General features: G+C 32.5%; 1 protein-coding gene across 1 annotated transcript; it reads right to left on the bottom strand.

The window, feature by feature from the left end:
• Positions 1-12,430: 12,430 nt before the first annotated feature.
• On the bottom strand, positions 12,431-13,280 carry LOC149556281 (GDSL esterase/lipase At5g03610-like). The gene is made up of 2 exons (XM_089785842.1): positions 12,929-13,280; positions 12,431-12,822 (listed from the first exon to the last, which is right to left on the bottom strand). Exons 1-2 carry the CDS (start codon positions 13,218-13,220, stop codon positions 12,581-12,583), a joined length of 534 nt encoding a protein of 177 aa, XP_089641968.1. The 5' UTR covers positions 13,221-13,280; the 3' UTR covers positions 12,431-12,580.
• Between the last annotated feature and the right edge of the window lie 371 nt (positions 13,281-13,651).

The following is a 13,651-nucleotide window of genomic DNA, read 5'->3' on the forward strand; positions in this document are numbered from 1 at the left end:
GCTGTAATCAGTAAGAGTCCGTTTGGTTGCTGAAATAGGAATAGGAAATTAAGAACATGTTTTCTATTTCTGTTTGGTGCGCCAATTACAATAGGGAATAGGAATACATATTCCCATTTTTCTCCTAAAATGAGCTTATGTCCATTCCAAAAAATAGCTGCTATTGGAATAGCCATTCCTATTCTCAATTCCGTTAATGAAGTAATAGAGCGGAATAGAGGGGATAGTTGAGAGAGAGAGAGCCATGGTCAAGCATAAAAGCATGAAATGTTGAAGAATGTGCTAAGGAGAAGATACCACAGGAACTCTCTTTGAATAGACCACCACAAGGATGATTGCATTGGCAAAATGAGTAAGAAGACTCAAGGAGATGAAGCTTGAGAGGGAGACAAGTAGTCAGAGCTAAAGTGATTAAAAGCCAAGCATAAGGATTGAATTGAAAGAGTGATCTGAAATCTACAAAGTATGTTGTAAGTTATATCAGATCAAAAGACCATTATGCCAAATAGACCTAAGTTCACACAAGAAAGTTTTGAATTGTAACAAAATATCAATACATATTTTAAAAATATTTATAGTTTTCTCTGGAATCCGCCTCCATTTTCTTTGCACAGAAAGCAAGCCTATAAAATTTTGGAAAAAAATAATCTGAATTTTACCTTCTTGTGCATTTGACGCCGGTTTCTTCAAGTATACCTTCCGTCCTCACCACCCCTTAGAATCTCTTTGAACCATTTAAGATTGTGAACTTTCATACTTACTGTTGTTTTCTCAGGATTCAACGCAAACATTACCGTCTCCCTCGAAAATTGATTACGTGCCACAAAAACACATTTAAATCACACAAAATTCACAAAACAAAATAACTACACATTTAAACGTTCTTCAATTTCTACTTCCTATTTTCTCTAGCATGTCTCTTTTAATTTGGCTTTTTAATAAAATCTCTCAATTCTTTCTCATTGCCTTTTGGGTCTTAGCGAAAATCTCTTAGGTTACTTCAGAGATAATTTTGATCACATTTTGGAGAATCGAGTACCATGGTAAAAATGGACCCTTTGAGCTCTTCAGTTTGACCAAGCTTCAAATTGTATACAAATTGTGCTAAATTTAATTATTAAGCCGATAGGCTTTTCATTGTGGGCATAGCCCACTGACGGAAACTTGACAGACGCCGGATAATTGTACGGAAACTTGACAGACGCCAGAGAATTGTCTTATGTCTGGGAAAATCAGCAGGTTTCCAACTTGTTTGGAGGCTTAACGCTGCTCATCCTGGGGGAAATGGCTAGCGTGCAGCTTCCTTCTGGCAGTGATGGACACCAAGAAAGTTAGAAAAGGCTTCTGCACCCCACGGAGCTGCTGAAAATTTTCATTTGCCACAGAGCTGCTGGGCTGCATACGGTTGGCAACGTCTATACAGCCACGAAAATGCACTTCCTTACGAAGGAGAGGACTTAGACTTTTTTAAAAAAATTTGAAAAAGCAATGTAAAGGAAGTGCATTTTCGTTGGCTGTATAGCCACGGGCGCATACAGTTAGCTGCCACAGTGTATTAGGGGAGAGGACCAGTAGTTGTGCGCGTTCCAATACTTGTGACAGCAGTTGTTAACTTAATACTCATACTTGTTGATTTAATATCCAACATTTTTGACAAGATTGTACCAATGGATGTGACTTTAAAGTTGTTTTTGTTAATGATGGTTACCCATAAGTGAACGAAAAGTGTCCCCTTTTTCCCAAAAAAAAACAACCAATAGTGTGATCAGCTGCACAAGTATTGGGGTCTCCAATGCACTATGATTGGTCTCACCTTTTTTTGGGGCTGCTTTGGACACTTTGACAAAAAAACACGCTGATGTGGCATCATATTTGATGATGTGGCTCTGAAATCTTAGTTATAAGTAGGGGACTTGCCAAATAAGCTACTATCTAAAAATAAGAGTGATTTGAAATTTTTACATAAGATTTTGAGAAGAAAGTTAAGATTTTGAAAAGAAAGTTAGGGTGCAGTGGGTTTCTCTCCCCTATGTAAAAGATTTCCATTGTGCTGTCTCAATATTGCACCAATTTCAGAGACGTCTTATATCATAAACGAACTAGCTGGATACTAAAAATCAGCTAGGGAACACAGTTTCTATCATGCCCTTGGCCCTCAAACAACCCGTCTAGTCTTTGACCTGACATGAAGCTGCTAGCGATAATTATTTTCGTTGTCATTTTCATGTTCACGCTTCATTAACAACAGAGTTTCATGCTTCTTATCAAGGACTAAGTGATGGGGCTTGTTCCAGAGTATTGCCATATCCCCCCAGTAATGGTACAATCAAATTAATCAATAGGAGAATTTTTGAGGGCGCCCTTCGTATGCAGAGCGGACCTGGGAAGCAGAAAAGGCTTTACAGGCCCTCCCCGCTAATTCTGGGGAGTTTCTCGAGGTATAAACCATCTGAAACATATACTTTCTTCTTATCTCTCTTTCTGTTTTTGCCTTAAAATATTACCAAGATTCAAATTGTCAAAATATTTGCAATTTTGCTTAATCTTTGCTTGAATTGTTTTTAAACCATCAAATATCTTGTCAACCATTGCATGCAACACTCCTGAGATATGTGGATTGCGAAGCTTGAATTACTTGGTCATGAGATTAAAGCCCAGACATACTGGAAAGTTGTAGAATATACTGGAAATTTGTAGAATCTAAGATTCTTCTCTGACTCCATTTCAACCATCTTTAAATCTATGGATTCATAGCTCTTATCCTTCTCTAAATCTCTGTAGAAGAATCTTGATACAAAACCATCTATGGCGATTGAACAAAAAGAATTAACAAACAAAACCTCCGAAGATGTTCTAATAATGTTCATTGACAAAGGAAGAAAACTAAAATTCAGAGGATTTGTTTTGAACAGAAGATTAGCCAAACTTTTTTATTAGAGGATTTGTTTTGAATGGAAGATTAATCAAATTTGTTTACAGCTCTGTTGTGATGAAGAGATTGACTTCAAGAATATTTTGAAGAATATTACACTGTAACAGGTTTTAAAAAAATGAAATTTATTAAAATGTAAAAAGTTACTTTTAAATATAGATTAAGAAAATATTTTATAATTTTTTGTTTAAAAAATAAAAACTGTTATTCTAATGTAAAATACTAAAGTTTAAAATTTCAACCTAAAATTTCAACTAGTAAAATTAAAATATAAACTTTGAAAAATGAAAAAAAAAATCTATTAGCTAGTAAAATTAAAATATTCAAAAAATAATCTATTAAAATGTAAAAGGTTTAAAAAAATGAAATTTATTAAAATGTAAAAAGTTATTTTGTACATAATGACTTGTTTAATTCTTCCCTCTTTATGCATATCCTTAAAACATAAATTAAATATATAAAAACATACAAAAATATTCTTAAGTGATGGATATAAATTAATGAATATTTCATTAAAGGTAAATTAAATATATAAAAGCATAAAAAATATGTTCTTAAGGGATGGATATAGATTAACAAACATTTCATTAAAGGAGGAGGAAAGAGAAAGGAGGAGGAAGAAGACAAGAGAGAAAGAAGAAGGAGAGGAGGAGGATGAGGAAGAAGATAGAGAAAGAGGGGGGATGAGAAGGAGGAGGAGGAACAAGGAAGAAGAAGAAGAAGAAGTATGTCGAAGGGAGGAAGAATAAGAGGAAGAGGAAGACAATGAGTAGGAGGACAATGGTGAGGAGGGGATGGAGAAGGCACATGAATTATTTGATATAATGTTACAACATAGACGTAATCTCACAGAATGTGATGATTGAACAATATGCTTAAACACATTTGTAGATAAGACTTTAGAAACTTTCAACCTAATGCAATTGGCCCCATTAAGGCATATTGGGTGAGCGAGAACAATAAATACAGGGGTCCAATATATTTATTGTAAATGCTTCAAAAAATACAGAATAGTTGAGTACAAAGTGGAGAAGATTGAATGATGTGAGATGAGGAAGACTAGTATACTCTTATGAGAAGCCATGTGGTGAACATGTAATTTGCCAATTTATATGATTTTTCATGTTTCTATTGTTCCATACATTACATTTTTATGCTCTATTAGATATGACATTTTAACCTATGTGAAAAAGATAATTTAAAGAGATATTAGAAGATATGAAAAAAAATCATTAATTTTCTTATGAGAACTACTACAAGTCACCATCAAATATCAAATATCACATTTTAACCTTTTTAGAAAAGATAATTTAATAAGTGATCCCATAAAAAATTTGATATTTAGAAATGAAACTAAACCATGACTATTTTATGGAGGAATTCAAATGGCTGATTAGATGATTAAAAATAGTGTTTCTGGTGAATGTTTTATGGAAGAGTTGAAATGATTGATAAGACGATTAACAAAAAAATTTCTCAAGAAAGTTTATAGCTATTCTAGAAGTGCATAGAATGGTTTTGATTTAACAATTGGCTTGACCCTTGGCCCTTCGGGGTACAAGTGCTAGTAATATGAAATACACCAGTATGCATCTACTTATGGTGTTGCTGCTCTTGCGTCTTATGCAATTTGCTCCAATGACTTGTGGCTATGCGACATGAGCTCCTCTGGGGGGAGAATCTTTTCTAATATATAAAAATATATTAACTTTTTAAGAAATTTTTTTATATTGGTAAACGGCTGTAGCCATGATTAAATTTTATTAATTAAATCAAAATTACAAGCTATCCACCATTTTGACAGGCACTGGTAGGAAAGAACGGGGAAAGACAACCTCTAGTCTTGCCCGGGACCGAAGTCCTATATTATACATAAGTAAAAGGGGCATACCCCAGTTAATTACAATCTTAAAGATCAAAATTCATTTCTGTGTATGTCATACTGACTTGAGGATAAAAGGAAATAGAAACCTTATCTTTGTATGCATATCACCACAACCAATCCAAACATTATGGGTTATGAAAAATAAAGAAATCCATCAATTCCTTAATATTAGATCAAGATGGTCCAATCCATAAAGATATTATAAAGAATAATTAGAAGTTTATAGATTTCATTATTATTAGAATTCAAAAATATTTAATTATTATTTTTAATTACTTTTTCTTTTTTTTTTACTAATTTTAAAAAGATATTGAAAAATTATTAGAAATTAGAGTATCAAATTATAAATTATTATATTTATCATGATTAATGCATAAAGTGATGATTAAAAGGATGAATCTTAATTAAGGGTAATTATACAAATTACAACTTTGGTAGGGGGAGAAAACCGCTATAGAACTTATGAGGAGGAGACACTCAAAAATTCTTTTCATGGCTGAAAGAGGGATACACTGTTTCGAGTTAATGCACAAAAATTGTAAACTAATTAACACAAAACTGAGAGAAAGATTTAATAGAAATTAACCCTAATTCAATGCTTTCCAAATAACAAGAAAATCTGGGATAGACCACATTCTAGAGACTGCAATCAATACTAGAGGAAGAGGCAAGATATTAGCTACATAATGTATATCTTTATTATAAGATTCGATATATGTAGTTTCAAAATGCCCTTGATGTAAAAAGAGGGGACACTATTACAGTTCGCCTTGCATGCAATAATTTAACCTTAGTTGTAGTCGATAGAGACATCTATAGAAAGAAACCATACTACTAATTGAGCACAAAAACCAAAATTCTGGGTCGATATAACAAACAAAATGACCCACATTACAAAAATTCTGGGTCGATATAACAGTGACCCACAGTACATAAGATTATCAAGTTCTTTTAACGACCAGAATAATTTTTGATGCTTCATGTAGTGAGGAGGCCTTTGAACCTGGAGGGAATTTGAATGTAGTTCTTTCCCTACTTGTTTTATCATAATTGGGCAAACAAAATTCCACTTCTTCCAAGTCTAAAAAGTCTACATTTGGATGAATGTAGGCGTCGTATGCCCTTAGATAGTTGGTTAACTAGTCCCTACTGGGGTCTTCAAAAATTCCCCTCCACCTTAACAAGAAGTTAATGCTCAACTCCATTCTCGGCCATTCACATAAAAACTTGACATTATCCCTAATTACTAGGTAGGGATGTCTTGGACTCCTACCAATTTTTGGACTATCTACTTCAAATTCCATATAATACTAGGGAGGGGGATACAGAGCCTGGCATCAATATTGGCGACTGCAATTTCCAAACTGACTAATCAATAGGGATAAAAAATATTATAGGTTAACCTAATAATATTCCACTTCTCCACTCTCACCCTAGCTAAATAACCCACCCAAAGCCCTATTATGTCACTGTTAGTCTTGTAGGAGTATTCATAGCTAAAGATCCCTTCTCCTAAAGCCCAACTAATAGCTACCCGACTCATGTCATCAATTGGCTAGAGGAGCCAATTCCACCTCTCTGGTTTTATTGGCCCACAAAAAGCCATTATGCAAATTTCAAACTCAAACCATAACTGATGAATAATGTAGATGCAAATTAGCATTTTTACATGTACACATGTATTTAAAGACAAAAATAAATAATAATAATAATAATGGAAAAATCTTGTTTATTCTGAAAACATTACAACTTGCGAATCTTAAATACAAAGTAAGAACGAACAAAGTAGATGAAGAGCACTATGTAATTAAAGTAAACAAATTTTTAGGTTATTTTTCCCTTGTCTTTCTTGTAGTGTTAGGGTTTGGCTAAGTGCAATAGTTTTGCAATGGTTAAGTTGTTATTTTACTTCGTTAATAATCAATGAGGCTGAGATATATCTTATGGTTTGATGTGGGGGTTTTATCTAGAAAAAAGAAGAGAAAAAGAAAAAGGAAGAGAAGGGGAGAAGAAGAAGAATGAGATGAAGGATAAGGGAAGGTGGAGGAAGAGGAATAAATATAATTATTATGTATATATGAAAAAAAAAAGATTATATATTTAATGTATAGATGGACCTAATGTAGTACCTACCCTAATTTGCATTTTTGCTATCATTGCCGAACTCTTTTAGGCTAGTTTTATGCTTAATGTTTAGTAGCATTACTTTCAAATTATTAGATATTGTTTTAACATTCAGATGACTTATGATGAGGTTACTTGGTACTCTATGTTTCAAGTATGCATGATGATTATTACAGTGTATTTGAGTTATTGATCATGATTAGTTAGATGGATTACTATGTGTGTGCTTATGGATACTTACCCCATACTTGCATGTGTATGGTGTGCGTGTTTGTTTTATTTTTGTATGGCATTTCTGATGTGGTTAAGGAAGGGAGTCGTAGTGACCTGCTAGTCGGGATCTACATGATGCACTACTTCCTGTCATTGCTTGTTTAGCTTAGAATATTGTGTTTGTACATGCATGGATTTTATGCAGGTTGCAAGTACCGAGTATCGACTTCCCTGAATTGCTAGGATGAGTGTACCCTATCACATTATCTCAATGGTAAGAGAGGGGAGATAAGTTCTTAAGTCCAAATCCTAAACCTTTAAGCCATTTGACCTAATTGAAAATTAGGACAAGTATCTGAGTTGAGTACCCTCTAAATGCGCCAGATGATGTTAATTTGGGATTATAACCCTTTAGTTTGATTTTTTATATGTTTTTCTATGATGGGTTTTCGTATGTTGTTTTATGATTCTTTGGTGTATTTTCTATTAATTAAGTCTAATTAAAAGATTAAATTAATGATTTAATTTAATGGAAAATTATTATGATATTTTAATATTTAATTATATTTAATTAATTGAGAAATTAATTAAATAAAAGAATTAAATTTGAAGATAAAAGTTATAAGAATAAATTTAGAACGTGATAATATTAATTTAATTTAATAATAATATATTTAGAGTTTATTTTTAAATAAATGCTAAATATTATTGTTATTTAAGTTAATAAATAGTTTATCAAATTAAATGTTCAAAAATAAATTAAAAGTGAAAAAGATATTAAATTATTAAAAAGGTTTTAAGATTGCATGATTTATGCATGAGTTTAAAATATGAGAAATTAATTAAAAGGATAAAACATGTGGACTTAATAAAGATATTTTAATAATGGGTTCTTGGTCAATGTTTGAAAATGACACCTTTAAACTACCTCACACACTTTGACCTCTATAGAGATATCAGTAAATGCACAATAGATAAAATGTTAGATTTATGCTCTTAACTCACTTAAGGAGCTTCATAAAAAAAAATTAAAAAAATCAACACATGAATTAGAAGTTCTAGGTACTTGAGGTTATCCTAGGAGGCTACTCAATTGTCTCCCCTATGTATTCACCTTCAAAGTTGTGATCTACATTTATATAGTCCAAATGTATATGCATTTACTAAATCCATTCACTTTTATTAATGACTCAATGGTTAACAAAATGTTACTTCTTTGTCATGGAAGTTGACACATGATGAAAAATTTGCTTCAACAATCTAAATGCAACTTTTCCATAAAATTGACAGCACTTGATTTTTCAACTGTGATGCTCAAGTGACATGAAAATATTGGGGTCAATATTTTTAGTGATTGAAATAATGTAAGATGGAAGGTTTTTCCCATGGAATGATGTATCTTCAAATTTATAGCAAAGTGATTACATGTAAGATTTGTATTCAGACAGAAAAATACAATCACAATTTTTAAAATTGAGTATTTCTCTCCTGAAGCATATCAGTTAAATCAATATTAGATTGCCTTATATATTATTTTAATATTCAATGTAGACATCTATATCATATATCACAACATGTAAGTTATTTAAACAAATAAAAAATAAATTAGATTATGTTAAATGAACCTTCCAATCAATAAATGAACTTTATGTCATGTCGAATTAAATTTTATTTTAAATTTTAATTAATTCAAAGTGTTCATATTAGTAGATCAGCTGGGATGTTTTTTTCTCCATTTATGTTGTCCCCTTCTTTTTCTTTCTTATATGGAAATGTTGATCAAAATTTAATATATTAAGAACTTAACGTAATGAGTCTTAATGTTTTGTAATAATGAAATCCATGAAATGTGTTAGCACTAAGCACCCAATCATGTAATTTACATAGAAGCACACTTAATACATTGGAACTACAAATGTTAATTTGGCAACTCCATTCTTATTTTGAGATTTGAGATTTTCTTTTTTGATGAGTTCTTGTAATTTATTTATTGTAAACTTTATTTTGTTACGGTTGATTCTTATTTTTTTATGGGAGACATTCAACTTATTTTGAAAGAAGAATTATACATACATATCTATTTCTGTAAGATTTGAACTTATGACTTCTTTCAAGAATAGAAATTATCTACTATTATATCAAATCAAACATACAATAATATAACTCACATTAATCATGTTTGTTAAATAATAAATTAATGTAAATTAATGTTTTAAATATTATTTATTGAAAATATTAGATAAAATATTTATATTGATGAAATAGTTAAAATAATAACAATCAAATAGAAATTTTGTAGAAATTACCCCTACAAAACCAATGCCACATCAACAATCTCCATAAAATGTAGAAAATTCAATGAGAGCCAAAGTCATTTGAAGATTGATCAGTCAACATTAGTTGATTAACTATCATTAACTTTAACAAAAATGATACATATACATATATGCTCAAATCTAAAAGAAACCATAATTTCATAACAAATATGTACCATTTATGTCAACCTTTAGATAGAAGGTCCATAACTTGTCTAAGAACAACAAGGGCAAGAATATTGTAGGAGTGCTTTACCACCCTACCACGAAGCTATTAAGCTTCCCCAGAATCTTTCATGAAATGAAAGATACCTAGCCTAGCATTGAGGGAGACTATACATGTAAAACCAAGAAAGTAATATAATTGTGCAACACATTGTTTACAATTCAACTAGACAAGTAATACATCTTTGCAAGTCAAGTAACATAAATTTTTGTAGCCAAATGAAAGATGATATATTTCAATCAGTTACATAGGAAAATTAATTAAACTCAATATGTTTCTTCTCGTATATCCATCAGGAAGGCATATCACACTTAAGGAAAACCTTTTCCAAAAATAAAGGACTTCACCTCATAATAGTAAGGTAGTACAATCCCTCTCTTAATGACTCATAGTTCATTTCAATTAAATTATGTCACAATAAATCTAAATATTGACCCCTATCAATACTTAGTTATCTCTATGTGCAATATTTCTAGATATCTAATCCAATGTAGGCAATCCTCTTAATCCAATTATTTATTCCACATGAAACAAGTCAACCACCTAATATAATATTTTCAACCACATAAGATCACATTTGTCCCGCATATTTTCCTCTAAATTAAAGGTTCCTCATTAGCCAAAATCATGTTATAAGAAATGGAATTACAGTACTTACTATCTAGGTGGACTTTTGATCATGCATGGAAAATAGATATGCAACAACAACTTAGCTCAAAGCATCTTAATGACCACATTACTGGTAGGTAGCAAAATACATCTACCAACATATTATTTCATCCTAACTTCTCCTACAATAATAAAATACTTGTTTAAACATCATCAAGGATAACTATTACAAGATAATATAAACTTCCACATATTACATTGTCATGGAAAACATATCATGACACAATCACATCATATTAAGTAGATAGTATAAGACATTATTCTTACACATACTAAGATAATTTTAATATTCTTTTAAGTTTAAGGAAATACTCAACTTTCTTACTGAAATGTGACTAATTTATTAGAATTTCCTCTTCAACTCCTTGGAAGACAAAAGACCACACTTTTCAGAACTACAATCAATCACTTCAAAATTGGATTGCATCTACAACCCTCATAGCTCTTTGCTAACTCCTTGTACTTCAATGTTGTTTCAATTTATAGTCTAATGCCTCTCAAAGTTTACACTCAAGACACTAATTGTGAACATTTCCATCTTTGTCCCAACTTTAACAACCAAATAAGACTAGCACAGTTCAAACTTGTTGTTCAATTATATACCTCTTGGTTTAAAAAGAAAACATCATCAATGTGCATTCTTCTAGCATAAGCTATGAATTTTCTGTGCAAAAAAAAATCTAAGAAATGTACAAAATTTGAGGGACATCAGTAGTCAGGGAAGAACTCTAGGTTAGCAAGAGTTATAATGTCATTTTGTACTACATGCAGGCATATCCAATCTACTTCCCTATGCGGTATAGTACAAGCATTTATTCATCACATATATTCTAATTCAAAAAGATAGTACGGGTATTAGGTTAGTTTTGATAGTAGACTATACAACCAATGCCACATTTGAGAAGTTGAGTTTCCTAGTTAAGGAGGAGGCTTAACCCTAGTCATATCGACTCTGGATAGTTTTCCAAATGAAAAACTCTGTTAGCCCAACTCAGATTACACAACATCTTTCCTAATCACATTAACAGTTATGAACCTGTTTGACAGAAAGAGTGTTATTTTAAGGTAGTTGTCTTGGAGAGTTATTGGTCAATAAATGGTTTTCCTATAGAATCTTGTGTTACAACTAGATACAACACAACTTTCATAATATGCATATCTTAACATCTTACACTTAGTGCATAAGGTAAAATCAATTGATGGATGTATCTAAGAATAACAAGCTCACTCTGATTCCAGTCATTTTCATTTTCTTCAAGTTTCAATAAAAACATAGCATTTAGAAATTATAAAAACAAGAGAAAAGATAAAGAACCTGGTACAACTATTGTTATCCCATTTTCTTGCTAAAATCGCAGCAGAATCTTCTTCCTCTAGCCTCAGCCATCCAAGTTTCCTTATGAGAAAGCTCTACGGGGCAAGCCATTGGTAAGCTTTCTTGACATCCTTTTTGCCGGCACCGGGTCTCAATCTAAGCAATTTATACAAACTTGTCCGAGCTTCCCACAACTAACAGACACCATCGCCCTCACGTTTCTTTTGGGCAACAATTCTATTTCCCATATACCAACAATCAACCAATCAGCTCTATTGTCATCATTTGAGCAACTTAATCACCTCCTTGGTATGAACTTTGAGTCCCAGAGGGTGTTTTGCCAGTAACATTCAATGTCTTGAGAACATCTGTAACCATCTGCTTCACAAGCCTCCCTTCATACGTTTCTCATTTCCCTTGAATGGAGAATAATGGTGGTTCTATTCGGCCAACTAGTTAAAACTGGTAGCAAATTTGGAGATTCACCTAACAATCTGTCTTATAACGCTTTTCATTACTAATCACATTTGACTTAATGCGTTTCTAACATAACACTTGCGAGGAAAACACATGGATTTGAGCTTCACAAATTATTCATAACATATCCTCAAATCAGTATACTCCACGACGTGGCCATATCTTTTTGATCCGACATCTCATAAAAGAACTACAGAACTAATTCAAACATCTATTGATTTCATTTTTATGAAACATAAAACTAGTATTTAAGAAAACATAAACCACAGCCCCTTCTTTCTATTGTTGAAATTCATAAAATATTTTCTTCATAAGTTCTGAGATCACTTAGGCATATACAGGGTATTTAGTTGAAGATTCACGAATTCGAAATACATAGCTTATTTAGCTGGATGGAGATATTGTACTCCACAAATCCGAGGGATTATACCCACTCAAAAATGTTTTGCGCTCCTTCGATAAAACTGATTGTTTTAATACCTTCTTGAATATACAGCGACATGATTGTATTCCATCCTCGCTCTGTTGGATGGTATTCATCCCAGAAAAAGTTCGCATATACGTTTTTGCACACTTGATATAAAGCTCTTCCTGCTTCGTCCATCTCTCCACACATTTCTACCCCGCCTTTCACAGCACAGCACGGAACGAACAGATCCACAAAACCTGTCACGCCATTTCAATTATAACGGGTGCTTCTATATTATTCACAAAGCAAACTTTTTTGAAGATTTATTGGACATGACACAGAAAAAGACAGATTTCGAAGTACCGAATTGTGCAGTATTGGAGAAGATATGATTAAATGCAGACGCAAAATCTGGAATTATGATGGGCAATTCCTTGAGATCCGATTTGAGGTTTTCTACGCTCTCTCTCAATAATCTTTTATGAATTAGAGCTAACAAGTCATTATATTTTGAATCGCAGGATGTTCTGCCGATCTGAGGTCTGCACCCAAAACGAGCAATGTTGCTCGCTACAAAATTTCTAAGGCCGCTTGCATACAAATCTCTCACGGCATCAATTGTCCAGCTCACCACAGGTTTCACCAAATCCATCATTCCCTGTAATAAACACACAATTCAGATACTCCCAATTTGCAGCTGCCGGCGAATAAAGACACTTTGATATGAGAATTACCTGAATGGAGCCGTTTTCGCTTGCAAGGAATTCGTAGTCATTGCCAACGATAGAGATGAGAACTACAGAGCACGAGAGGTTGCGAGAATCGAATTCAGGACTTTCCGCAATCAGCTCTTTAAACTGCTTCACCTGTTCTGCCAGTGTTATGAAACCGTAGGCTTCGAATATTCCACTGCTTCCCACTCCAAAGTTCACTCCTTTTCTAATCTTCTTTGCACTTTGTTTACATTACTGACTTTTTAACTGTTGATAAGCTACAGGAACAGGAAGCCCTAAAACTTCCGCTGCATACAACACAGACACAGGTTGCTTAAAATCCTAATAATTTCACCATTTGTACTCAGTGGAA

The sequence above is a fragment of the Cupressus sempervirens genome, chromosome 5, assembly GCF_028749045.1.
Source record: "Cupressus sempervirens isolate cs-2001-9-10 chromosome 5, ASM2874904v1, whole genome shotgun sequence".
NCBI lineage: Eukaryota > Viridiplantae > Streptophyta > Pinopsida > Cupressales > Cupressaceae > Cupressus > Cupressus sempervirens.

Excerpts from the sequence above, each read along its gene's own strand:
- LOC149556281 (XM_089785842.1), bottom strand. The coding sequence starts at position 13,220 with ATGATGGATTTGGTGAAACCTGTGGTGAGCTGGACAATTGATGCCGTG. Across the intron at positions 12,823-12,928 it reads CTCCAATACTGCACAATTCG|GTTTTGTGGATCTGTTCGTT; the intron begins GTACTTCGAAAT and ends ATGGCGTGACAG.